The 21,694-nt window shown below is 38.0% G+C and overlaps 1 protein-coding gene across 3 annotated transcripts; it reads right to left on the bottom strand.

Moving 5' to 3' along the window:
* Window positions 1-452: 452 nt before the first annotated feature.
* TXK (TXK tyrosine kinase) lies at window positions 453-21,207 on the bottom strand. 3 transcript variants are annotated; one of them, XM_053940896.1, is made up of 15 exons: window positions 21,148-21,207; window positions 15,212-15,263; window positions 14,891-14,993; window positions 14,485-14,693; window positions 13,398-13,463; window positions 12,715-12,769; window positions 11,816-11,895; window positions 10,258-10,385; window positions 9,046-9,120; window positions 7,937-8,108; window positions 7,018-7,234; window positions 6,013-6,077; window positions 3,370-3,488; window positions 2,657-2,814; window positions 453-1,326 (listed from the first exon to the last, which is right to left on the bottom strand). In XM_053940896.1, the coding sequence occupies exons 1-15, from the start codon at window positions 21,161-21,163 to the stop codon at window positions 1,258-1,260; spliced, it is 1,584 nt and encodes a 527-aa protein (XP_053796871.1). In that variant the 5' UTR covers window positions 21,164-21,207; the 3' UTR covers window positions 453-1,257. The 3 variants fall into 3 exon arrangements, with proteins under 3 accessions (XP_053796871.1, XP_053796873.1, XP_053796874.1); XM_053940898.1 differs by having other exon boundaries at window positions 14,485-14,690; XM_053940899.1 differs by lacking the exons at window positions 14,485-14,693; window positions 21,148-21,207 and having other exon boundaries at window positions 15,212-15,265.
* Between the last annotated feature and the right edge of the window lie 487 nt (window positions 21,208-21,694).

The following is a 21,694-nucleotide window of genomic DNA, read 5'->3' as shown; positions in this document are numbered from 1 at the left end:
TATTCTGGGAAATTACAATTACATAGAATATTGAGAATATCATGGTTGATGCAGAAATGCCTCAGAAGTGTGTTTGAACATATTCCCAAATGTTCAAACAACAGGACTAACAATTTCCTTTCCCAAGGGTTGGTGATTATCAAAATGCTATTGCAGTAAAGATGACTATTTACTCATATTTGATTATGAGATACCATCATCCCTTAGAAATTCATAATTTTGTGGGGTTTTCTATATTTAATTTTAATGTTACAGTTATTTTTAAAATTTGGAAATAAAAAATTTCTCAATTTGCGACCAAAATTAAATTGAAGTCAATCATTCTTTATCTAGCATGTTTTACATATTTTGTCTACAAAGCCCTATAAAACTAAATATTGTGACGTATTTACCTATAAATAATTCACAATGCAATCACATATTTCCAAGAACATATTTATTGGTAACGATCTGACTATTTTGTTTTAAATAATTATGAATTCCATCTACCTTTCCTTCTCTACAACATATTTGTGTTGACCACAGTTAAGATATTAAAATTAAAAGTGAATAATAACATAAGAAGTAGGGTCACAGACGTGTCTGTGTAAGGTATCAGAGGATCCATCTGAGTTTTACTGTCATGTTCCAGTTTTAACTTGCCCATTAACCATTCTGGGCATTTGCAAGGGGAGGGCTAAGGTGCTCCTTTGTCCAAATAGTGGGGCCAGGCACACGTGTGGGCACTGCTCCAGCAGCCAGTCACTTAGCTTGCTGTCCCTTGGACAAAGCCCTGCTCTGCTTCTCCAGGGCTGGATGCTTTGCAGTGCACAAGGACCTGCCTTTAAAAGTGACCTAGCCAGAGCTTATCAGAGGTTCTTCCATCATCTTTGCTGCTGCCAATCAGTATTCCCCAGTGCATGAGTCATAGTAAGTATAAATAACGTAATAATATTGATGCAAGAATTAGTGTAGCTCTGAACAAAATAATGAATAAAAAGATCTATAAGGTGAGTAGGCTTGGTTACTGCTTTTCAGACAGATTTTTCCCCCTAACCATAAAAACAAAGCCTTGAGAGGCCCAAACCAGTGTCCTGGAGTATCTTTTTCAAATAAGAAAAACTGTGCCAAGACCAAACAGCTGCTTCAATATGTAGGATGCTGGTACTGTGATGTAGGTAGAGACCTCTCTAAAAGGTTGAGGTTTTCTGTACCAGCTACATTAGTGGCATGCTTAATGCTAACCTTTCAGGAAATATATTGGTATAAAATCTGTGATTATGTTATCTCTCTTAGATCTGTGAGGGTTGCTGTTAACTCGGCAAAAGTAGGACGTCCTTCAGGTTTCTGGAAAGAAAAGCAGAGGATAAACTTGTGTTAGCAGATTGATTGATTACAGTACCAGTCTTCAGAAATTAGATATAAGTACATATGGGATACCACTTAAAAATTATATTTCATTTTATTAATACAGAAGAAAAGATCCAGTTTGTCATTTCAGAGGAAAGAAAAACCAAAAATCTGTTATTCATGACACCAGCACACCAGCAGCATGAGCACAGACACTTGTAAAAAATTCCTGAAATTTCTTTATATTTATTTCAGTTATGGATGAGAATTCCTATGGAATTTCTCCCTGCAGTAGGTCTATGGATAGCCCTACCTGTCAGGAAAACATAGTACTCAGGAATGCTTCGTGTGCTTTTGAAAAAGGATCATCACTGCTGTATAGTTTGAAGTGCTGCAGCTCAGTATGGAACAAACTCCTGTCTGGTGGCAGAGAGGAAAGAGAACTTCTTCCCCATGATCTCTCTGCTGGCTGGCACCCCAAGGGATGTTTGCAGTAAGCAGGCAAGCTGGATGCAATTTAGATTTCCATCTCTTAAGCTTTTTTTTTTTTAACTCAGGATTTTGAAATTTTATTCAGATAGTAAGGTGGGAGATAAAGGAGACAGTGGTAGCAAGAAGATTGTTCAGCTACTCACTGTGTATGCCTGCACATTTACATGAAAAAATTGCACACAAAGCTCTTCCAAAAGGACTTTTAACCTAAAATAAAGATTCATTTCTTCTAGAGACTAGAGAAGGAGAGCCCTTAAGGGATTAATCAGATGGAAAAGTTGATGAAATCAGTGTTTTGTTACCAATATAGGAAATAATAGGTGCTGGACAAATGGTGAAAGAACATGAAGTACTAAATCAGCTTGGAGAGGGTGAAAGAGGTGCAGCCTAGGAGCTGTACTGATGTACAGAGATACTGATATACATTCCAAAAAGGAGTTTCAAAATCTACATTTAATGGGCATATCCACTTGGTATATGAATGTGTTATCATTCAGAGCAGATCTAGAGAAAGCCATGCGTGATACAAAGGCACAAAAAAGGTATCACATTGGACCCAGCAGAGAAACATGAGAACAGTGGCATATTCCAGCCCAGGGGTGGTCTAGGCCTGTATTGTACTGATAGTGTGCTCTGTATTTCTTGGCTGCAACAGTCAAAAGAAGCAGAGGCTTGTAAAGTTTGGTGTGATTTGTGAAAAACATAGTTGGAGATGCTGAGAATGCCACAGATGTGAAATAAGGATTTCATGCCTTGAGCTTTTAAGATTGCTTTTATATCCATGTTAAAAATTAAGAAAAAAGTAATACCTCAGGGAAAAAAAAAGGTAACAAACCTCATGCCAGCAGCTGTACATGACTTTGTACACAGGAAGTGATGCCAAATGTGGTCGATAAAGTCGGCTACCCTGAGAAATCTCACGGACAACTTCAGCATTTGACTTGGTTTCAAAAGGCATTTTGCCTTCTGTGAAAACTTCCCACATCAGTACACCTAGAAGTGAACCAAAATAGGTTTAGAACAAAACAAAAGATGCCAAACACACAAGCTTTTAACAAAATTAGGAGAATAAAAAACACTCCTGATTCTTCTGTGTGTTGAAAAATGAATGAAAATACAGGCAGCCTGAGCTGAATGAAGGATACAACCCAAACAATTTTCAACTAATATAATTCTAATATATATTTTATATATATATATATATATATATAAAATAGATATATTATATATATATATAAAATATATAAATAGCTCTCTTTTAAGTCAGCTAAGGTAAAGGTCCATGAAACTGAGATGAATATGTTTGGCTAATGAGGACTCATCAGAAATGCACATTTCAGTCAAAATCTACTTTTTAGGTGCAGAACCTTCTAAATCAAATATCCATTTGTCCAGTATAAGCAAACTTTGAAAAATGGAAAGGACTGAAGCTTAAGATAGGTAGCATGGGTAAAAATTTACACTTTCCTAAATCACATCAGTAGTTTTAGGGAAGCTGCTTCAATATGTAGGATATATTTCAATATGTACTTCACCTAATCAACTCACCAAATGACCAGACGTCTGATTTGCTGCTATATTTTTTGAAATGAAAGACTTCAGGAGATGACCATTTGATTGGAAACTTGGCACCTGAAGAACTGATATATTCATCATCAATGACATACCTGAAGAATAAAAGGAAACCACATATATTTGAATGAGTGACATTTCCACAAATTGTTTAGAATGCCAGAAAAATAGTGTCAATTTGGAAACAACAAAATTATATCACTATTTTAGTATAAAATACACCCACCCACACACACACACAAAACAAACAAACAAACAAACAAAAAAAAAAAACCAAAAAAAACAACAAAAAAAACCCAAACAACAACAACAAAAAAAACCAGCACATAGGTTTTACTATGCACCTAAAGACATTTCTGTTTAAATGAATTATTTGGATTATTCATCAGAAATATGTCAGAAGAAAACATTTTGATATGAGCATAAGACTGACAGCATGGTTATTATTGTCATCTTTTGGGTGTATATTAATGTGACACATCACTTCATCATGGGCAGGAAAATCAGCAGCAATAAATAATTAGTCTTTTTTTAAAAGGATCCACCTTTTCAACTGCTTGTTCTACCCAAATAAGACTCTTGCTGTCCATCTTCACAGATGCCATATCAGGGATATTGTTACCAAAGCAACACACAAAGAAATGTTCATCACATTTGAGGCAACAATTCTTGTAGGTGCAGTAAAGTAATTGTTTTTCCTCAAGCTTATAGGAGCTGACCTCCCAGATAAAATGAAACTATGTGCCTAATGCAGCCATTCATAGGGCAACACTTTAAATGATTACTAGGCTGACCCCAACATACTTACAAACTCTGGGCTCATTTTCCAAGTATTAATGTTCCTGAGCAAACCACAGATGTGCAGTACACATTTATTCTCAGGAAAGCATAAAGGTGACTCTTTAAAGCACCTTTTAAAGGAGGTCATATTGAAATAAATAATCTTTTTGCCTCACTTTCTCATTTTGGTGCCCACACAGAAACATGGGAGGCTATTGAATAAGGAACATATGAAATAGCAGTACAAAATAACCTATAGTAGCAATTGTGTGAGCTCTGAATAATTAGGTTGTGCTCCCATCATTTCTCCACAGCCTCCCCAGGAGAGTGAGTCCTAGAGCCACACCACCGATCTCCACTTTGTGGCCACAGTGAGCCATTCAGGTCCATTATTCTTAGGCTGGACCCTGGCAGTCACCTTGGTCTTACTCTATTTTCTGATCCATTAGGATAAGTCTAGAGCCCTGATACTGACCTCACCCTTTTGGAGAGCAGTATAACCACGGTACAGGATAGCCCTTTGAAGAACAAGTCCTTAGCTACAAACTGCTGGGGTGTTGTAAGCCTGAGGTTAGAAATGGGAGGTAAAACTGAAGGAGCATGGCTGTGCTGACCTAACGACTCGCAGCCGCAAGGTAAGTGTCACCACAACCTTCTGCTCAGAGCCACTGACTGTCTTACAAGCTCATCTGCCTCCTGAGTGAGCTGATTCAATCTGCTAACCCATGGAAAAACCAGCCAGTAAAACACAGACATGGAGAGCTTTGTGCTGGGCACGCAAGAGGAAAGAAGAAAGAAGACATCTCCTTTGGGTAGCATTCAGTCATTTGGCCAGCTGAGCTGTGTCCTCTGAGGAAAGTCAGTGAGGCTAGAGCTATGTTTCTCAGGCTGGTGCCTGTCAGAGTTGAGAGTGCTCTCTTTGCTCACTTCGGCAGGTTCTATCACTCAGCAGGAAAACCACTTCCCTGCTAGAGCAGCACGTACCACACTCCCCACCCACATGGTCCTCCCAGCATCCTGCCTCACGCACTCAGCTACCGCTGCCTCCAGAGGTCAGCACCAGCTCCCAGTTCTGTCTCTAGCCACTTTCTGACCTCCATCCTGCTCAGGAAAGTTGGGGAACTTCTTTTTGTGGTGTTACATTTTAGTTAAATAGTATGCTCTGTCTCACCCCTCGAAAATGTACGGTTTATTCCAAGCCTGTAATTCTCCCCTGCAGTATCATGTGTCTGTATCATTGGCCCGAATCTCATTCCGCGCCCACTTTGAATCTCGCTGTTAAGTGTGCCCGGGGGGACGAGGCTCTCTCTCTTGGCCCTGCTCTCCCTAGCTTCTCTCTCTCTCCCCCTCCTTCCCCCTTTTCCCCTCTCCCTCAGAAACCATGCTGCCCCCCGGGGGTAGGATCCCCAATAAACCCTCATCTCATGAGCACCCTCAGAAGCCGTGTGCAGTCTCCTTGCCTGCCTGCTGCTACCAGCCAACTCACAGCTTAGGGGGCCCCCCGGGACACCCCCGAGGGTCCCCCCAAACGCACCACAACATTCTTTCTTCAAGCTTCTGGCTGCCCTGTGCACTCTGGGCACTTCTCTGCCCATAAACACCTCTGAAGTTTACCTGGCACTTTGTTTACCTATCTTGCACTCACCAAGAGCAAGAGGAGGACACAACATCCAGGTCATGGTACAGTGGTTAAACATCATTACAATTTTCATCAGGATTCAAAAATTACCCACAGTGGGATTCCCCAAACCAGTGAAGCAAGCAATGAGGTTAACTAAAATTCATGCTGCAGCTGTCTGAGAATAGGCGCTCACAAAACTTTTGTCAACGGCCTCGTACCTTGCCATGCCAAAGTCAGATACTTTAACAACGTGCTCCACATCGACTAAACAGTTTCTTGCAGCCTGGGGAAAATGGGAGAAACACATCTGAAATCTGTGCTAAAGAATTTTAAGAGATTATATTTGCTTCAGCTCATGCTGTTTATATCTGAAAGGAGATTAGTGTATTGGTCAAAAATATTAGTGAATTTTTATATTAGTGAATTTTTGACTCTGAGTCAGTGAACATATTTCACTACTGTGTAGTTACACATACATAGCACGTAGCAACTTAAATGCCTGTAGTATGAGTTGCAATATGTTTACATATTCTTGAACAGCGAAAGGCTTTTAGGCTGCAGAGTCTAATGATCCAACCAGATATTTTCCTGAACATCAACACTAGGGACAATTAGTGTAAATTTTAAAATTTGTTTTGTGATGTTTTCATTACAGAAATCAGGAACCTCCTGGTAATTTTCAAGATTTTACATTTCTTCATGCAACTAGGTAGGAGAGGAGGAAGATCTCCTCTCTACATCCAAATGTGAGCATTGAAAAAGTATCAAGGAATAAAGAAATAAACTTCTTTCCTCTAATTCCCTGCCTATGGGCAGAAAAGCCACTCATATAGCCCAGCATTAATGAATGGCTGTAGGGAGCAAAAAAATTATAGATAGAAAAATATTTCAATTTTTTAAAATTCTCATTGTTGCTGACCCTTTGTAATGCTGTGATTTTGGTTGTGTTCTAATCACTTTTGTATTGAGATGTCCTAATAACAGATAGTTACATGTCAATATCCTAATTTTCTCTGACCTCTCAAGGGGTTTTTCCAATGGAAAAACTTCTCTCAAGTAGTTTTTTGAGCTGTCCACGGGCAAAATAACAGCTGAAAAGTTTGGGTTTGCCTTATTAGATCCTGCAGGGCTGAAGTCTTACAGGATAGTGTCCCATTAAATACAACAGCACATTGTTTACTGCAAATATTTTATGAGAACCTCAGAAAACCTGTTGTACTTACCAAATCACGGTGAATAAAGCTATTTCTTTCCAGATATTCCATCCCTTCACAAACATCCTGGCACATGCTCAGGAGAATGTCTCTGCTGAGTTTCCCCCGCCTTTGCCGAAGGTAATTGAGCAGGCAACCATTTTCCATGAATTCAGTCACAACGTAGAGAGGTTTGTGATGTGTGCACACTCCATAAAGCTGGACCAGCTTTGGGTGGGAAAGTTTCCTGTTTAAAATCACATTTTAGACAGGCTAATATTTGTTCTTGGCAGGTAACTAAACCTTTGATTCTCATGATGGTTTTGAAAAATATTTTCACTACTTGATAAACAGTATCCTATTCAGGTGTCTTCAGAGTTCTCCCAATGCTTACATTTCTCTCTACAACTTCCTCCAAAAAGTTCACTCTGTGAAGTCATAGTTGTTCATCAGTTATATAAATGCAGTGAATGCAAAGCTTGATTTGGTTGATGCAAAATGGAAAGGTCTAGTTACACTTGGCTTTCAGGCAGGGGCCTTGACTCTGCAAGGGTTCATCTCTTCTGGGCTTTGCCAAGACCTCATGGATGCTTCCCTAATTTGCAAAATTTGCAGGTATGGTAGTACAGTTTCTTAAAAGCTTTAGTTGGATAGAAGCTCTGCCAGTGTTCCTAGAGATACTGAGTTATGGATTAAAGAATAGTTGTAGGAGCACATTTACATTTTACCAGAACATTTATTCCCCATTGAGCTCCACAGTACAAAACAAGGCACACTCTAAAGAAAGAGTCTGGGCATAGGAAGCATCTGCATCAGCTTGGTTCAGACCTTTATGCCAGCCTTTCTGTCCCACACATCCACCATTCCCATCAAACTGCTTTGTTTGTTTGAAATGGAATTAGGTTATATTTATCTCTTGGTAAACTGACATAATAGCTTTTGTACTTACATCATCAGTTTGGCCTCCTCTATGAAATCATCTTCAGACATTGCACCTTCATTGATTGTTTTGATGGCAACCTTGATAGTCTCTTTCCATTTACCAAGATATACAACTCCAAACTGCCCACGCCCAAGTTCTTTCAGTAACAACAGTTCAGATGGGTTTAATCCCCACTCCTCTGCAAAAGGAACCCAACATGTCAGGAGAGTCAGGCCGGCTTTCCTGAGCCATGCTCCAGGAGACGCCTTGCTGATGGCAGTTAATGAACACTGCAAAGCATTGCACTTGCTCATCAGCTATAGCATGAGTTTTAAATATCTGAAAATCTTCACTGGCTCATATATGTTTAAATATAAATGCTATTTTACAGCTTAAAGAATGTGATTAGTAATTTTGCTTAATGTAGTAATGTCTGAGGCTTAAAGATAAGGCAAGTGTTTAGCTTTGATTACACATGAGAACTTTTTTGGCACTATGATATGTGATATTTTTATCTTCAAACCAGTTCCAGATGGATAGTATAGGTACAGAAATAGTCACTGGCTACCTGTGTTGTAATAACTACAATAGTTCAACCCTTCAGAAATATTAAGATTGAGATTCATGGAAACATGAAAGATACTGGTTTGGAGGTTCCTGTTGTACAATAGATGGTATGAGATTCCTGACCTATATACACAAAACTGGCATTTTATTGCTTGTTTGTTTTAATACGACATAAGATCCCATTCTTATTTCTAAAACTTGCAGGACTAACAAAGAAAATCTTCTCCATAAATAGTATTAATTTCAGGTTTCAGTTTTGGTTTCCTAAGCATTTACATAAATCAAATAGCCTTTCAAAAGCTATTCAATGCCTATTTGAGTCTTTGGTTTGCTTAGAAAAGTCCAAATAGCTCTGAATGCACTGGTGGTTGTAACAGAAGCACAACAGTCACTGCACAGAAGCAGCTGAGTCAGGTGTCTCATTTGGTACTGACACCTTACACTGTTTATGTGTTTATTATTACCAAGGAATTTCACAGATACATTAATTATTAAGCTGGGTGAATATGAGCTAAATTCTTGCCTCGGCAGACAGAAAAATCTCCTTCAAAAGAAGATGAAAAATTTACCGTAACTCAATCCTGCGGTTTCTGGTGAAGTACATCCGTCTGATCTGACTGGATATCGGAGACGTGTGATAAGACCTGTAGAGGACAAAGCCGCAATATTCTGCTGACAAATTACTTCATTTTAAAATACACTATATCATACCTCTTCTCAAACAAAACTACTTGGAATCTGATGTAAATTTCTTATTTCTTGAAGTTACAGATTGCTCAGATAAAACACTACAGTGAGAAGAAATGGAGAAAGACTATTTAATAGGGCCCTGACTACAAAAGCACTTCTACTTTCATAAAGCCAACAGTAATACTCTTGCTTTTTTGTACCATGTTAGTGATCTTAAATGAACTCTAAAATACTGTATCACCAACCTAAGCAGGGTCTGCCAGCATGACTTCCAGGTTTGAAATATTTTTGTGCCTGTCATTTATTTTCTTTGCATTCATAAGCCAACAGTACTAGTGAATACATCCTTCACCAAGGGCTCCCTGAGTTCATTGATTCTTCCAACTATTACTTTTAGGGCCAATTCTGCTACAAATGCTTCCTACAATTCTCCTCCCTCCAGCAAAAGGCTCTGTCCATTCCTGTATCTTCCTCTCTAGTGCAAGGGATCTCTGTGTGTTTTCCCATCTTCCCTCATTCAGAGTAAAACCATTTTATATTGTATTAAAATGATGGGCAGAACCAAGGTGAAGGATATTTTGCATGCTAAAAATTATAAAAATCTGCCATCAGCCTACAGTTAGAGGTGTCTAACCCTGGTAAGCTGAAAGCTGGTGTTAGAGAGTCCTTGTGCTCCCTAATTCTGCCCTTGATTGTTTGTGGTATGGGTTGGTGGGGTTTTTTTCCCAAAATCAGCAAAATGCTGGCTACTGATGCACAGCATAGCTCCTGCTTTTATTAGATTGTATGCATGCAGGTCCGTGTCACGGACAAAGAAAGAATTATGATCAAATTTCACCCAAGTCCCATTCAGTCAAATGTGAACCAAGAGAATACAAAGCAGGCTTTTATCTTTGCTAAACTCATTTAATACATGTAGACAATTTTGGTAGCTTCACTTCCCCCACGGTATATGCACACAACCGCTATGACTTTGGCAGAAAGAATCAAGGCATATTTGAATGCATTAGCAATAGAAACACTTGTGTCTCTTTTTGTAAGGAAAGTATTAGAAAAAAAATGTAAAACCATTATCAGCTCACGTACATTACCTGCAGCATTGTGCTGATGATACTCGATGAGTTCAGGAACGGATGAAAAGAGATAGTTTTCTGCTACATAATATTCTCCTGAGTGATTTTGTTTAATTTGATAGTGTAGAATATCTCCATTATGACTTCTGAAATCAAGAAAGCATTATAAATTTCAGTTTTTAATTTTATAAAAATAATTTATACTATAAATCTGCTTAAATTTCACTATGGAAACAGAAAAATCTGAAAACTTGGGACACAGTTCTCAGCTTAAAATGGTTGTGTGTAGCAATGGCTACTGTTTCAGGAGAAAAAAAAAAAGATTCCTTGACTGGCTCTTTCTCCCATCCTTGACTGGCTCTTTCTCCCAACTTTGGGAGATAGTTGCACAACGTCTTTTGTTGCCCAAGTATTTTTTACCCCTGTATCATTGCATTCATAAGAAATAGCCACAGTGTTTGAGAAGTGCTCCTCCTCACTTAACATTTATTTGAATATAACCTCTTAAAATTAAAATGTTATGAATTACCGGCATTTTCTCCCAAAAACTTAAACACATACTCATGTATATAATGAGATTAAATTTTCAGTTCTACTTCTTCAAAGAGTCTTCACTGGAGCTTTTATTTGACACCTTTGCTTTTCTGTATTTCTTCGCATTATCTGTCTTTTTTGCTTTCTGTATATTTTGCTGTCTGCTTATCCCTGCTTTCTGTGACACTCAAAATTAAGCAGTTAAGTTTGCATTTCAGGCTGGTTGTTGCTGAAAGTTAGTACTCTAAATTGTGGACACGTGGTCACAACAAACAGAGATCAGAATACAGAAACATTATACAGTCTGCATTACTGAGTCATTGTCAGAAACACTACTGAGCCTACAGAAATTGTGAGCCTGTCCCCAGCACAGGGATGGTGGAGAGGGCTGGCCCCAGGTTTCCAAGGAGGGAATGGAGGGAGGGAGGAAGAGGGTGGAGGTAACAGCAATGTCTTTGCTGCCCTCACCTCTAGCTTGCTGTAAGAGGGAGAGAAGAAAAGCACACACCGTTGATACAGGGAGTTGTAGAAGGGCTGATGAAGAGGGTATAAGACAGCTTGAAATAGGTTAAGTCAGCACTGTAGGTGATTGCTACTGATACAAGCAAGTGTAAGTCCTGTGGCTGTTGTCTGGCAGGAGTAAGACTGCACAGTAGGGGTGAGGTGATTTTAGGAGACAAACAGGTGAAGTTTGAGGACAGCAGAGTCTGGGATGGATTTACAGTGCATAGAGCCTGTGGAGAAAGGAAACAGTTTGGTGCAGTGGCCAAAGTCTGTGGCACCATTTCCACAGCAGATCATTTGAGAATTTCAGTGAGTGCAGGTAATCTTGTCTTGCCAGGACGTTTGCACACTGTCTCCTAGATCCACTGCCCACCACGATCTTTTCTGCACACAGGGTGATTAACTCTGCATGAACAGCATCCCAGTGTTCCCTGCTCTTGTGCACTGCATGTCCAACCTACCCAATTATTCTGAGGAGTCTGGAGGAAGCTTTTCCATCACCACTTGACCCAGACCCTAACCATTCAGAGGAACTCACCCCTTAGCCCGCGAATACACGGACAGCGTAAGAAGACCCTGTCGGCTTGAATCTCTGACAACAAACACACCTTCTTTGGGCTGAAAAGAAATGCAAGTAGAGTTATTTATGCCTTTGAGCTTCAGTAATGCTCCCTTGAGACAGCACTTGCAGTTGATTACCAAATTCTGGGGAATACCTATGACTATTTGGGAGGTTGATAAAGAAGTGGAGAACAGGAATGGATAGCCACGTACATGGCAGAGCTAAATAAACCAAGAGAAAATAATAAGTGCCAGGCAACTTTTTAGAGATAAGTAATTTAGCTGAATTATACTCTTCAGTGTGAAGTAGTGAAAATGCTTTGATTTACTAAAAAATCAAATTGTACATATCACGAGAAAAAAAAATCCAGTTAAAACAATTCTGTCTGACATGTTCTTCCTTGGTCTTTCTTGTCCCGGGCCCGAGCAAAGACCCAATGAGTTTGACTGAATTAGGCACTTTGGTAACTGACAGGGGGTAGAATGCAATGTGGATTGTTTGCTCTGTATTTAAGGAAGACACAGTTGTTTGTTAAGTTCTGCAAAACTCAGAACTAATTAACTTACTACATGGATTTCAGTTTTCAATGTCTAACGTAACAGACAAGCACAGTAAGCCATGTAATTTTATTTATCTGGCATGGAAAATCTACATATAATTTGCTGGGGCTACAACTTAAAGCTTTGTGAAGTCTGGATAGTCTGCACTTTACACTTACACCAGAAAGCCTTTTCATTTTAAGGTAAAAATCTTAAAATGTACTTTCTCTCTTACAGAATACCAAACAGATTTTGATTTGACTGTGATAATGCTCTTGATGCCTCTACTGATAGATATTTTTCAGTACTGTTAGCTCTATGTGTAAGCTGAGTTACCTTCTGGCGCAAAAGAAGTTCTGCCTGGCTTCTGTTTATGTTTCTGCAGTACCACCTGCAACAGGAGATAATCTATCCTTCATTTCAGCCAGTAAAAATGAATGTTTGCTTTGTTTCACTGTTTAGTAGCTGCATTATTTCAAGTAAAAAACATGTTTAGAACTATCATTGTATATGAACATGTCTTAATTTGGAATGATTTTATTAGATCTTTTTTTTTAGAACTTTTTGGCCCCAATTTACTGTGACTAAATATTAGCTCAAATAAAAGAAACCCCAGGAAAAAAAAAAAAAAAGTTATGCCAAACTGTGATAAAATTTACAGTCCTGGATGATGTGTCAACCCTCTCTTCTCTACAATTTTTCTGAATTTTAATCTTCTCTCCAGTAATTTAAATTTATAGTAATTGGAAATAGCTACATGATCACAACAGGCAAAGATCAGACCTACAGAAACATGATGCATTGGGTCCACAGAAACAGGAAAAATCTGGATTCTGACACTATGATTCATGCACATGAATGTTAAATCATTTTAAGAGTAATGATTTGGAACAAAAATATAAGGCTTTTGATAAACATGTTCACATCTAATAAAAAATTGAAGGATCAAACATTAAAATGTATCTCTGCAATCAATTTTCAGAAATTAAAGCACAATTACAATTTTCAAAGGTACTTACTTGTATATTTCTAAATTGCTTTTCTTGTTCTCAGTAACATAGTTTCTGGGAATTAGACCTTCATTCCTGAAACAACATTGGAGATAATATTATAGTATGGTATAAAAAATTAGTAGGATTATGATATTCATTATCCTTTTGTGGAATTACAAAGGTTCCTTATACTAGGGGCTATGTTGCTAGATACTGAATTCCAGCATTAGAACCGAATGAAAATTTGAGTCCTTTCATCCCAGGCACAACCTTTTTGTCCCATGACTGTGGATGGCTACTCAAATGAAAAAGCCAGATGGTATAGGCTAAGATTTAGAAAAAAAAAATATTTTTCTTCTGAACCAGAAGCCACCATCCTTATTTCTGGCCTATACAAACCTCCTGTATCAAGAAATACAAAATGTGTGCTTGCTTGTATATACAAAATAGTTGTCAGTATACTTTTGCTGAAAACATGAGTTGAGAAAAAGCATTTAAAATATTTAAAGGAGAAATCTGAAGGGAAAAGAGGTGATTATAATATAACATACAATCATTCCCAACACCACAGTACAGGATACACTGAAGAAATGCAAAGGAGAAAGGGGACAAACATGAGTGTGAAAAGGATCCTAATTGAAGTTATCTAGTTCTCTAAAATTTTGGTATTTTGGTAAGAGGTTATGTTTGGGTATTTTGGGTAAGAGATTATGTTTCAGGTATGTCTTCATAATCTCTATGGTTTCATAAAGTTTTTACACTTACATGCTCCATTGTAAAGCACTTGAAATATGGAAAGCTGGATTTGCACATGGCTCAGAGCCCCGTGATTTACATGGTCTTCAAACACCCTTATGTTACTCAAGAACTTACTGAGTGTAGGGCTTAACTCTGAATTCCCAACAAATTCTAGATTCCCTGTCCATTTCTGGGGAGCCAAACCCTGCGGAAAGTCTGCCCAGTCAATCTGTGTGCCTCATATATAGTTGAACACTTTCAAGCCTGTTTCTAAATAGTCTCATAAATCTCATTCTATCTGCCCACTTTTGCACAGGTTGCTTTAGGCTTTTTTCTTTCTGTGTAGGGAGATAGAAACAGATGCCCTCTCTCTTACCCATGTCGGTCTCTTGCCTTCCACCAGAGGGGATCATACTGTTCAAGGATAATGTATTCTTCTGATTTCTTCAGAGGTAAATCTAAGGGCCCTCTAGCAAAGAAGTCATAGAGTGCAATAACTCTGGGTTTGTTCGTGTAGTCTTCGAAGGCCTCAGGAGGCAGAGGAGGTAATGGCTTGTCCTTAAACTGTAATTGTCTCTTGTGCTGCTGAAAAACCAAAGTATTTTTCATAACTGGTCTTTTCTTTCTACTATAGATTGCTTAGTTACCATTACTCTGTAATTTTTATGCAACAAAGAACTTTATATGCTCAAGAGCTAGTTACCCCTGCTTATTCTGGTACTGAGCCACTGTATGTCAAATCACCTCAATTCCCTCTTTTCACCTGCCAAAATGTTACTTACCCTGCACTTCCAAATAGATTCATAGGAAACGTCCGGTTGTGAGGCAGAGTACTGGGTCGCCAGGACAGCATCAGGGTCCAGGTTCACTTTTGTTCTCATTTCTCTGATTTTGAAAAACATGAAGCATTTGTGTGAATGCATATCTGTAAACGTCAACATAAAAATATCCATGGCCATCCATGCCTTCCTTCATTAGGGATACGCAGAGTACAGTGTCTTTAAACTTCCACACATTTGCTCTTCTACTGCAAATGCAGGGATTTTAAGAAGTCCTTTATGTGTAGATATTTAATTACTGAAAAGCTGAAGCATTTCACATACCTTTCTTGCACTGAGCAGCAGCAGCAGCAGAAAACAGATTGGATGGTGTGATCTGTGAACAAGAACATTTTCCATATTTTCAGTGTTCCTGTTTGTTTGTTCACAAAACTTACAGAATTAAGAACTATCCTATGTGCTTACATCCACTCTTAGCTCTGTCTTGCTGTGAGATATCTAGCAAATCATTATAGCTGAATTTGCAGCCACCAAAACCAGCAGATCTTTTCTACCACAGTCTCACAATGTTTTGGCAATTATGAGGCTATATGTATGAGCTAAATCAGCTCACTAATTCAGCAAAAATACATAATAAAAAAAGTTACATTATCAGCCAAACTCATACTGATTTGACTGATTACACCACCCTGCACAAGCTCTACCTAGTGCAATGAAGGGGATGAGAATCTTGTCAGGGACAGGAGGTAGAGAACTGTTCCCTTCAGCACTGACATAATTTTTAGATTATTCAAGCCAAATACAAAACCACACTTGCATGACAAGATTTTCTTGATTTTGAGGTTTATTAAAGGAGCCACACTATATTAACTTCTTTGAATTAATACTGACTTTCCTGTTTCTGTTGCAGTCATTAATATAATAAATGCACTAGCCTAGGTTTGAAGTGCGGAGACAGTATGTGCTTTACATTTGCAAGTCAAGGGGCTAATAATCATTGTTTATAATTGTTTCTAAAATCCAAAATACATTGGATACATCATCACAGACATCAAAAATTTAGAGAGAAACCAATCTATCGTGTATGTGCAGCACAGAGGATATGATATTAAATGTGTTGGAAGGCATTAAGATTTGAATGAAGTAAATAAACGGTTGACACTTGGTCCACTCCTACCCAGGCTGAGATGTATTTTCCCCAGTTTGTGTTCCCAGAGCAGTTTAAGCTAAGCTGCAGCAGTTATGGTCCTGTATTCTTTCCCCCTCCACCTCATCTCATCTCAAACTAGGCAAGACAGGATGCTAAAAGGGCAGGTAATCCCCTTCTTCTGGGCCAGTTCCCTGAAGTGTGTCACCCCCCATGCATCACCACTGGACAGGTGGGAGTGAAGCAGCAGCACCTGCAGGACAGGCTCAGGTTCTCAGGTGCAATGTACAGTCTTTTAAGAAGCATGAGAGTCAGGGATGGAGAGACAAGGTTCTCCTGATATTCAGCAGCACTAACACAAAATATACTTTGTATCCCACTATAATGTGTCATATTTTTCTCTGCCACAGAGTTTGCAAAGAGTTAGCAAAGAGGCCTCAGATTTTTAATTGAAATAGACTTGCCAAGGTCCCAGAAATTTGCTGCTTTGTATTTCATGTGGTATTTCTTTGTGCAGTCCCACCAGTTCCTTACCCACATTATTTGTTTTGTGCTAATGGCACTTTTGCATTGTTGATCCTAATGACCTAATCCAGGCTGGAATAAATAGGATGTCCCTTCTGGTGTCCTGTGAGACTTTTTGCCACTGCCCATTACCAACTGAAAGTCAGATGTGCTAAGAGTATGAATCTTAGCATTCAAACCATTAAGCAACCTTACCACATTATGAAAATGCAATTGTTTTCCCTATGAAGATACATAACATAGCAAATCTTGTGCTAATAAAAGAAGTGAGAATGTTGGATGTCTGTATGATAAGATCAAATCTAGTTCTTAGTTGCCTCATAAGTGGTTTGTTTAGACTGTCTTTTAAGTCGTGGTGAAGTTTCCCTTAGACTGTTGAATCCTGTGAAGAATCTATTGTGCGGGAAATGGATGAGCCAACAGAAATCAGAAGATACCATCAATTGTTTGATAAAAGTTTCCAGTGACAGCTGTGAAAAATGCAGCAATTAAAAATACCCAAGCCAGCTGACAGCAACAATTCTCTTCAAAGAAGCCAAACTAAAAAGATATTGTTAATGAAGTTTATTTGCGGTGTAATTGTCCAGTGTACATTGAATTGTCACTTGGCTATTTAAACCTGCCTCATAAATAGTGAACACTGCGGGTGGAAAAATGCTTGGGTTTCTTTTATTTCAGCCAGTGACATGAAGTTTAATGAATATAAAACTATATCTATAAAGTATGTTGTTATTTGCAAATAGGAACATGATATTTGAAAACCTGTTTCTTCTCATTGAACCATCTAGTCTAATTAAATACATTATTTCTCATCAGTTTATTTGCTCTCCATATAAAACATTTACAAGAAATAGAAACAGCACTGCAGACTTTCTCTGTAACACTAGAATAATCTTCTAATTAGATTTTAAAGATTTGGCTGTTAGCATGAAAACAAGGGGTTTAGACAGATGCTATGGATGTGTATTTCTGTCTTGTTTTCTTTATAAGCCCAGTAATTTGAGTATATTTGGAGTGTAAGGTCAGGAATCCTTTTTGCTTTCAGTGAATCTCAGACTTGTTTTGTTAATGGATGATTGTTATGTCTGACCCCCTCCTTTTACTATGCTAAAAGCTATTACTAATAAATGACTGTATGTAACATTTTAAAAAACACCCTAAGCATCTATGATATTGAATATTTATCCTCTTGTCCCGTCCATAAAATCACAGAAAAGTTATAGGTTGAAGCTGTAATCACGATGTTTCTTCCTAGGATATGTGCTTCATTTGGTGAGCAATTTTTCCAAGGGTGGAGTGTGTAACCTAATAAAGATGACAAAATAGGAGATGATAAATTCTGCAGACTGTAAATTAAGGCTCAGATTAGACTAAGGCCATGGGTCAGACAAGACCACTGAACTGAATAGCAGGATCTGGAGGAGTAGCACAAACTTTGCACAGTTCTGCCAAAGTTTAGTTGCCCTCATTCACTCCTTTGGAGTATTTTAAATGTGAAATCACAGCCTATCAATCTAGCAGATATCATCCTAAAGCAGATAATTTCCAGTTCTTTGAGAATTAATTTGTATTTATACATCTTTTCTCAGCAACCTCAGTCACTTCTGAAATTCTTGTGTCTCTGCATTACTCCTAGAGTATTTGCAGAATTAACTCAGTAGGAATTAGTACAAGTGTAAATTAATGCAGTGCAAACTGTACATTTCTGTTTGGAAATTTGCCAAGGCTGCTAGGAAACATTATCGAAGCCCATAGAAAAAAGCCTTCAGCTCTGCAGAGCTAAGTCCTGCTTTAGTTAAATTGACTTAAGGCTGGAAGCTTTGACCTCATAGCTTGGAATTTCAGGTCTCAAGCAAAGACTCATGTACTGATCTATGTGTTTTACATCCTCCCTGGTCATTGGTAAGCTTCCTGAACTACACTTTTCCCTCCCAATTAAATGTATATTTATTAAGTTCATAACTTAATAAGTGCTCAAACTGTGATGTTGTTTCAGAAAGACTTGGCCAACACTACAGATGGGAAAAGCTTTGATACACAGAGTGAATAATTTGATTTAACTTGCTCTTCTTGTGGACAAGGAAGATGCTGACACTGAGGGCTGCACAGCAGTGTGTGCTGTCACGCAGCAGGAAGATGGCATTTCCTGCCTGACACTTCTCACCCCACATGTCTTGTGCTCTTCCTTCCTTTCTCTTTACTCAACACCCATCAGAAAAACTAAGAAAGAATTAGAATACTTAAACTCCTGTATTTTATTTTTTTTAAAAGGCTATCATTTAAAATACAAATTAATTGCAAATAGGTTCTTAGAATTTACTAATTTAAAATATTTCTTCTTGATTATCCCTTCTGCTATATCACTGAAATCAGTGGAACTATTCTATCTGATTTCCTATGATTTTTCACCAAGGACATTTTCCTAAGCAAAACACTGGATTTGTCAAGGAGTTTTAGAGTCACATATTAGCTGGCCTTGATCCCCTGGTCCCTAACTCAAGTAACCACAATGAAGAGTTCATAAATTAAAGATTAGTAACTGATGGTATCACTGAGAGTTGTGCTTCAGCAAGGAAATCACATTTTGGATTCCATATTTGGAAGAGAACAAAGAGACCAGTTAGATTTGCCATGTTATGAATTAGAGACTGCTTGGACATGACACAGGAAAGAAATACAGGCTAAGAGGAAGAAATATTCCATAACTTTCAACAGTAAATTAATTTTGAAGTCTGTTAAAATAAAGTACTTATGGAGCTACCATTAATTTTAGATTCCACTTCTCTGTTTCCTACCTAACCAAAGAGCTTCCCATAAATTTAAAAAAAAAAAAAAAAAGTGATCAAATCTTGCTTCCTTTAAATCCATACCAAGGAAGAGTTCTCCAGCACCCACAGCCCCATTAAATATTTCAGCTCACATTCCCTTGAGTTCTATCAAAACACATGCTATGCAAACACACTGCTTTGATCCTCAGGGTACGTCGTGATGGAACAACTAAATTCAGTAGTTTAAAACCTAAGTTTAAATTAAACAAGAAGAGTATTTGAGGTGTTGAATCTAGAACTTGCCGTCTTCCTTCTTCAATTTTATAGAGAATTTTTCATTTCTTCAATTTTTGATGAAAGCTTGCCACCTTAGACAAAGTTATTTAACACAGGAACAAACATAGTGCATTTCACTGCTAAAGTCTTTTTCTTTCTGGAAATTAGTAGTTTAGGAGGAAGACACTTGTTTATAAAGCAGTGTTACATTATCTCCCTGATGACAGGCAAGCAAATATGATTCCCAACACTAGCACAGAGCCATGACTGTGCTGTACATCAGACTTATTAGGATGCTCCATTTCAAAACAAGAAATAACCATGGCACGAGAAGCATGTAGCTAAAGTAAAAACATTAGGAAACTAGTGTTGAAATTAATCTGACAAATACTCAGCCTAAAAATGTGCAGCTGACATTTTGATAACCAACTTTTGAGTCCTTGAAATAAATTTATCTGTGCACAACAGAGCAGAGGAGATGTCAGAGGAAGAAGAAGGAGATGGGTCAGCTGTCAGGAACAACCATTTGTTTAAGCAGCTTAAAGAGAGTCCCATCAGAACAGAGAAGGTAGAGTGTAAACACATCGTGGCCTGATACAGTCCCACAACACCCAGAGTACACTTTGGGCTGATAATATCATAGTGTAAAATGTATATTTGCAATTTCACACATTTATATGCAGTCTGCCCTCTCATCCTCAGTTGTTACTCAGTATAAATGGCAGCTTTAGGAAAGTAACATCAAAGACAAAAGCAACAAGTTAGAAATTAATTATCATTTCTATTTTATGATTTTACTATTTCACAGTTTTCTTCGCTTAAGTTTCTTTCTGAACTGATTCTTTCTGAATCAGTTTCCCAAAGCACTACTAACACTGAAGACACTCTAGATCATGTCTAAGGTTTGCACTCTTCTACCATTTTTTGCTAGAGGCTCTTGCTTTTGCAATGGAGCAGAAGGTTAACTGTGTTCAACATGACGAACTGAGCTTCACCTATCAAACCCAGACCTTTGCTGTAACACAGCGTGCCTCCTGGTCTGATCTGTCAGCTTTCAACATTACTACAAAAAAATCAATAACCTGGTAGAAAGCCACAGTATAGTTTACTTCTAAAATCACTTTAAAATACAAGCTTTCAGCTTTAGGTGTGTGCAAGATGAGGCTTCCTGTCTTTCCTGTGAGTTAACTCTGCTCTGCAGGAAAGACAGGTTTAGTTCTACCAAACTCTCTATCCATGTCTATGCTCTACCAAACTCTCTATCCATGTCTATGCAGCTCACAAGTTTAAGAACAGTATGTGGAAATATCTCCCTATCTATATGTAAAATTAGTTGCTTTGCTAAATCTGTCATACAATGGATTAATATTTGCATGTTAATTTTGAAAGTCAAGACAAGCAGTCTTAACACAGATCCCCTTAGCAGTGCAAGAGAAAGCAGATTCATCTTTTTATGGCAATATTTAAATACTTCATTTGCTAAGTACACTGCTGTTGCACAAAACAAAACTACAAGATCAAAATATGCAGCCAAGTTTACTTACAGGTAGAAAGAATCATATCTGGTTATCCGTTTATATTAAAATGAAACTGCAAACCTCTCTTCATCAGCTGTGCCAGTAAAACAGCCCAAACTGAGCTCTTTGCTCTGATATGAAGCATGGTAAACCACAAATATTGCTTGACCACGCCTACTTACCTTTTATTTAAAAAAAAAAAATACCCAGAGTAAAAGGAGAAAAAATTGTTTGCTTTCTAGTATCAAACATTTTATAGAAAAAAAAAGTTATTGAACTGTTATAGGTCTGTTAACTGTTATAACTATTAAACTTAGTAAGTATTTCTTTTAAAAAAAGTAAAAAAGCCACAGCAGATGTATATCACAGAATGGTTTTGTTCAAATGGACTTTTGACCCCAACATTTGATAGAATTCAGTTACAATAAAAAATGGGAGCAAGGGCTAAAGCTCCTTAAGGGTAAGTGAGCTCATCCAGAAGAAAGGATAGTGCAGCATTTCAGCCTGCCTTTGAAGACACCAGGAGAGTCAGCAACACAGCTGCCTTGAGAGGTGCTCTGATCCTTTCTAAAAT

Source organism: Vidua chalybeata, chromosome 4, assembly GCF_026979565.1.
Source record: "Vidua chalybeata isolate OUT-0048 chromosome 4, bVidCha1 merged haplotype, whole genome shotgun sequence".
NCBI lineage: Eukaryota > Metazoa > Chordata > Aves > Passeriformes > Viduidae > Vidua > Vidua chalybeata.
The sequence above is the reverse complement of the archived record's forward strand: the minus strand, read 5'-3'. Positions and strand labels throughout refer to the sequence as shown.